This window comes from Astyanax mexicanus, chromosome 3, assembly GCF_023375975.1.
Source record: "Astyanax mexicanus isolate ESR-SI-001 chromosome 3, AstMex3_surface, whole genome shotgun sequence".
In the NCBI taxonomy this organism is placed as follows: Eukaryota; Metazoa; Chordata; class Actinopteri; order Characiformes; family Acestrorhamphidae; genus Astyanax; species Astyanax mexicanus.
The window spans coordinates 46,845,691-46,852,191 of record NC_064410.1 but is presented as its reverse complement, the minus strand read 5'-3'; the positions used below and the strand labels follow the sequence as shown (position 1 = coordinate 46,852,191).

The following is a 6,501-nucleotide window of genomic DNA, read 5'->3' as shown; positions in this document are numbered from 1 at the left end:
ACATTGACTTCCAAAGTTAAAGTTAAGAAGGTTTTATCCCTCTATTGTAATGTTGCTGTTTTGGAGATACATGTTTTTCATTGGACAGCAACAATATGCTGGGCCAACATATCACCCATGTACAAAACATTCTGTTTCCCAGCTGGGCTACCCATAAAGGCCCTGCATGGGCATGTTATCTGTGCTGAGTCAACTCATACGGCTGGCAATACAGGTTCTTTTTGTCTTGTCCCTCTAATGAAATCCCCAGAAAACAGAGTGTTATGATGCATACAGTTTATCATGCTGTATTTTTGGCAGGCAAATATAAAGATAATGATATCTTGAGAAAAGGCAAACATGGGTAAATATTCACAGTGAACATAGGTGCTGATAGGTTAAAATGACCTGCTAACATAGAACACTGTAGTCACAGTCAAGAACACCAACATATACAGTATTTGTACAAGAAAATCTTTATTGATATTGTATCAATACTATCAAGTACTGCAGATTTCTTATAAGCTGACAAAACATTTTCAGTCAAAAGAGTGCATTTAATACCCAAAGTCTATTGCACAGCATAAATGCAATAGCCCTGTATACATCAAACAACCAAAACAGAACCCTATAATCTGATACGTAGTACATACAAAAAAAATAAAAGAAGTAAAGGTCGACAAAATATTCCTTTAACGACGGTAGTATGCTAACTACAATACTCGTAACTTGTCAATGCTGTTATATATATTTATTTGTACGTTATTTCAATGGACGCTTCGGTAGGCAGACATTCTTGCTGATTCATCACATATGTACAGTATAAATACACCTTCATTACGCTAATGTGCAAATGGGACGGGTTGTTTGTGTTTATCTTGTCCGTAACAAACAAATATCCCTTACAAACCGAAGCAAGAATTTTCTTGGCATGAAAATGAAAGGAAAACCGAGTCTAGCAGATCTGAGGGGAAACAGTACAATGAATCTACCTGACAATTTTTTATTGATTTCATTTAAAAATATATACGCTGATTTCAAAGCCTCTGTTTATACTGACATTAAAGATGGAGCGAATCAAATTTTAAAAATCAAAGCTCTCTGTGAAAAAATTAATGGAAATGGCTATAGGATATGGATAGATGAAATGATTGGCTCTTGTCTTAAATGCAGTAATATTTTGGGGGGAGGTAAATATTTTAACAACAGAGAAAAGCAATGAAGAATTGCTGACTGGCTACACTGAGAACAGCCAAAAGGGGATAAAAGGTGAATAACTGTTACATATCACCACAGTTGGCACACTTTGGAATCAGTTTGTTATGACAGTAATTCCAGCTTTATGAATGATGTAGTTGTAATATAACGCTTCTTTTAAGATATCACTAGCACCAGATGAAACAACAGCAACATTTTGGCTCAATTTTGCAATACGTGACAAACCCAATGGGTAATTCAGGGGTTATTTGGGAATAACAACTCGACAATTTATTTTACAGCCAACTCAGGGTCAATAATTAATTTTGTGTTCATTGTTACGGTCTGCATATGCATGTTCTTATTTGTTTCTGAAAACCTTTTATAACAAATAGGGATGAGTTGCAATAATCATTTTTGTTCGACAGATCCAGTGCATTTATTTAATCTGTTCATTACTATGAACTAATCATTCAATATCTGCCTGAATAATTCATGATCAAGTCTTCTTTGTGCGAGCATTGAAAGCAATGAACAGAACATCTGAATAATAAACTGGGATGTTGTGCACAATGCCCAGTAATTAATTTGTTAAATGTTCAATAAGGCGAAAGACACAGTTCACATGACATGGGCCATGTCTTCAAGTTCTGGAAAAAAGCTCTTGATGTTCAACTTTAACTAATTTGAATGACCAAAGAATCTTAAATGGAATTAAGTGTGTAGATGATTAAAACATTCAAAAATGAATGTCCACTATTTAATACGATGTTAAGTACAATATAAGTTTCAGAACTGTAATGACCTTTGAACATACTGTGATCAAATGCATAGGTTAGAGTTCATTATGTCTTTACACTCAGACAGTTAATCCATTAACAGTTCATCTAAATATCTTCTTAAAAATATATAAATGCCAGCAATACAGGGAGATAATACTTGTGTATTATTTTGTAATGTTTCAGACTAGAATTTCAGACTGATTTTCTGTTCAAAATAATATTCTAAAACTTTTCACTTCAAGGATAAGGACAATACTCTCCACGTATATCACTGATTTAGGCACATTAGCAACAAATTGTAACTGTAACACATAGTAAACAAAACATATTTTATGACATTTGGCCTAGAGTTAAGACTTTACTCCCTAGAGTAAACTTAAAACCGTCAGGGTAGTAAAGAGGAAATGTTGTTGAAAATGATTGAAAATAAGAGCTTGAGCTGAATGTGACTGCAGCCAGGGGAACACACAACCCCAGAGTCGAAAGAAATGGAGTTCAATGGGAGTCAGAACATTTGGCAAAGTGTGCAGTCACATGGGTAAAACTGTTACTTACACATTGTCTGATTCCGATAAACAACAACATCAATTAAAATAACACAACAACAGCAACAATAATAATATAACAGTTATAATAACATTATAATATAGGCTGAAGATACCAAAAACACTTGAAGGAAAACAAAAATCAAATCAGACATTTGAAAAGGCTAAAACATGGACACAGCATAAAGTTTCCATCTCCTGCTTTCATCTAGGCTTTTCTGGTGTTCAGTCTTTCCTGTTATCGATGTTACAGGTGGTACTTGAGTGACCGCAGAGCGCTGGAACAATAAACGATGGATCATATAAACTGTTATGTAGGGCACAGAAGGAACCCTGAGAAGGATGAATGGATGTACTCGGTGGAGTAAAGCCCATTTGCTTGGTCAGATGGCATCTGCACCCAAACCTGGTCGTTCTCCTTCAGCTCCAACACTGCACTGCCTGACGCCTGGTCCATATAACCCTTCTTGTATTCGTCATAGGTGTATGTGGCAGGCACATTGTTTTTGTACAGTGCCACCCACAGGCTGGTTCCCTTTACGTGAACGTGATAAGCAAAGTAGTAGATTCCAGGCAGTGGGCTTGTGAAGATACCAGTAGTGGGATTGTAAGCATTTTGTCCATTGTACAGAGTCCTGTCGAATTTAATGGGCATACCAGAAGGTGGGAAAGGTGTAGTGAGGATGGCAGTAAATGCTGGAGCCATTGTGGCAGAAAGCTCACCGACACCAAACTGTGGTTTTCCAGCACCTGGATTTGTTATCGTTTCTCCCCCAATATCAGGACCTTGGAGCCCTGCCACTGTTGTATCTCCGTTAGTTGGGCCCGGAGGGCCAGGAGGACCTGGAGGACCTGGAGGGCCTTGAGTACCACTTATTCCAGGAGGGCCTGGTTTTCCTGGCGGTCCCTGTGGACCGGTTAATCCCTGGTCCCCATTCTTTCCATTTCCTGGTGGCCCTGGTAGACCTTGTTCCCCTTTCAACCCAGGAATGCCCTGTGGTCCCATATGTCCTGTTGGTCCAGGTAGACCTGGAATTCCAGATAGGCCACGTGGTCCTGGGGGCCCAACAAAACCATTTTCTCCTTTGGGACCTGGTACTCCAATCAAGCCTGGATTACCAGGGAAACCAGTGTGACCTGCTTCGCCTTTAGGCCCTGGTTTTCCAATGGCTCCATTTGGCCCTGGAAGCCCTTTATCCCCCGGCATACCAGGCTTTCCTGGCAAACCACCGGGACCTTGATCTCCTCTGAGCCCTGGCAAACCTGGAGGCCCTTGAGGACCCAATTCTCCTTTCAGACCAGGCATGCCATGCTTTCCTGGAAGACCCATTGGACCTTGCAGACCTTGAGGTCCTGGCTGCCCATTTACCCCAACATCACCTGGTAGACCATCCATGCCAGGTTCACCTTTATCACCAACAGCACCTGGTAATCCAGCAGGACCCCTGTCCCCTTTCTGTCCTAAAAGGCCAGGTTTACCATAGCCAGGAGCTCCAGGAAACCCAGGAGTCCCCCTAAGGCCTGGTTCACCTTTTGGTCCTATTGGACCTGGTCTTCCAGGAACACCATCAATCCCAGGCTTTCCCAACCCAGCTTGCCCAGCTGGCCCTGGCAGTCCTGGAGGCCCAGCATCCCCAGGAAGACCTTGAAGGCCTGGAATTCCTTGGTCCCCTTTTGGTCCTAGAGGTCCAGGTAACCCGTTAAGCCCAGGCTTGCCCACACCTGGGTTTCCAGGAGCCCCAGGACCTCCTGGAAGGCCAGCTGGACCTCTAAGGCCAGGTGGACCTATCTTGCCATTGCCATTTTCCCCTTTGAGGCCTTGTTCACCGGGCATACCACGGCCACCTTTTAGACCTGGTTCACCCCTGGATCCTGGTGGACCTCGAACTCCTGGGAGCCCTGGTTTGCCATTCAATGATAGACCTGCAGGCCCAGGTGCTCCTGGTTGTCCAGGCAATCCCCGTAGCCCAGGCTCACCTTGAGGTCCCTTGTCACCATTGATTCCTGGCAGCCCTTTGGGCCCAAGTTTTCCCGGCAAACCTGGCAGTCCTGGCTTTCCAATTCCTGGCAGGCCAGCTGGCCCCTGGGGTCCTGCCTGACCATTTAGGCCTGGTTTACCTAAACCTGGTTTTCCTGGTAAACCTGGGGGCCCAGCTGGACCTCTAGGACCTGGCTTCCCTTGAGGGCCTGGCTCCCCTTTCACCTTCATCGCAGGTGGATATTCTGAAAAAGAAAACAATCATAATGGTATATGAATGATTTTGTCAGAGATAACTAAAATACCATCCCTTGTAGAAATGAATACAAAGTCATGCTGTTATAAATTTATACTCAATATTAAATAGCTTCTTTTACATATATAATTTTAAGGTGTTATCACAAACTGTTGCTTACAAGATAACATGATACAACATAAAGATAATATATTGGTTGCACCAAAAGCAACATAATCAACCTAGTAATTTAGGTGATTAGTGGTCTAAGTGGTTAGAGCACTGGGTTGTGGATTCAATGCCTGGGTTTGGCAAGCTGCTATTGTTGGGCCTTTGAGCATGGTGCCCTCACTGCTCCCCAGTGCTCCCACAGAAATGGATGCCCACCACTCAGGGTATGTATGCTCACTCTGTCACTCTGTGAATATGTGTGTACGCTGATGTTATAGTGTTCATTTAAATCAAGATCTTACATGTAACCTTCAATGTGTATTAACATATTCAACATATTAAGCACAAAAAGAATATCCATTATGTTTTCTGAGATGCCAACACTGCGATTGAGATTAAATTGACCGCAAATATAACAGGTGGGTTAATTTCTTATTAAAGCAGAAAAATGTTGCACAAACTCTCTAATTATAAATAATTAATCAAATTTAAGTACTTGTTAAAAAAAATGCATATTTAATGGGAATGTTTGATGGGGAAAAACGCTTAGAAAGCCAAGCCAAGAAAGCCTCATGGGAGAAAGAATAAGGCATGAACAAAAGACAAAGAGAAGATGAATGTACCCCAGCAACGCTCGACCTCTGTGGAATGCCAGCAGGGATAGTCGTGACTTTTACGAAGAATGTCTGAAGGTGATCAAGGGTTACTCAAACTAGCCAGCTACAAACTGTTACATTAGCTTAAAGAACACATGCTTATTTATGGCTTCTTCTAAAATTATTAAAATAATTCTTCTTTGTCTCCATTGTCTAATAAAGGCTTTGTAAAAGATATGCTAGATTTGGAATTGCTGCTGTGAGGATTTGATTGCATACAGTGATAAGAGTGTTGGTGATAAACAACACATGGATGAAGCACCATCTTTCCAGAGAACACAGTTCTACCTGGTATTAGGTTTGGTGCCAATTGGTTCATGTTCATCTGCTCCAGAGAGTCCTTTACATACTACTACTCCTATTACTCTCCTATATATGTACTAGGCAAACTGTGTGTACATCTGTGTCAACAATGGGTGCAACTGTAAGTAGTAGAAATCATTTATTAAAAGGGATGTCAAATATTAATGTACATTTTATGTACAGCTAAATGTATAAGTTATATGTCTTATAAATCTTATCTCCAATGAAAAGGGGACAATAACTCTCAGGAATCTGGCACACATTACACTGTAAATGTGAAGTCTAGTACAAAATCATAACTATAATATTATTATTGTGAAAACGTTAAATAAATTACACAGTTACCACTAACTACCAAGCTATGCGTGGGACAGTGGGGATGTGCTCAGTACACTTCTAACAATAAATCAATGTCCTCAATTTTGAAGTGTCTATTGTCAATGCAAGGCCGAATTTAACATACATTTTAAATTTTAAAATACATAATATGTACCTATTTAATTATTAAACATTAAATATGTTCATTACTTTAATTATGCTCCAAAAGTAATTAAAATATTTTTTGGGATTTAAAAAATATTCTTCAGATATATTCATTTTTTCCTTTTTAGAAGTGTTTTTTATGAACTGGCAGCTGATCACAGAAATTATTATC

General features: G+C 40.2%; 1 protein-coding gene across 3 annotated transcripts in view; it reads right to left on the bottom strand.

Moving 5' to 3' along the window:
- Positions 1 to 432: 432 nt before the first annotated feature.
- Positions 433 to 6,501, bottom strand: part of col8a2 (collagen, type VIII, alpha 2) — a 65,575-nt gene continuing 59,506 nt past the window's right edge. For all 3 annotated transcript variants that reach the window (XM_022683203.2, XM_049475377.1, XM_015608253.3), the window contains one exon: positions 433 to 4,726. In XM_022683203.2, coding sequence (XP_022538924.1) covers positions 2,814 to 4,726 — 1,913 coding nt within the window. In that variant the 3' untranslated portion in view covers positions 433 to 2,813. The remainder of the gene's footprint in view (positions 4,727 to 6,501) is intronic.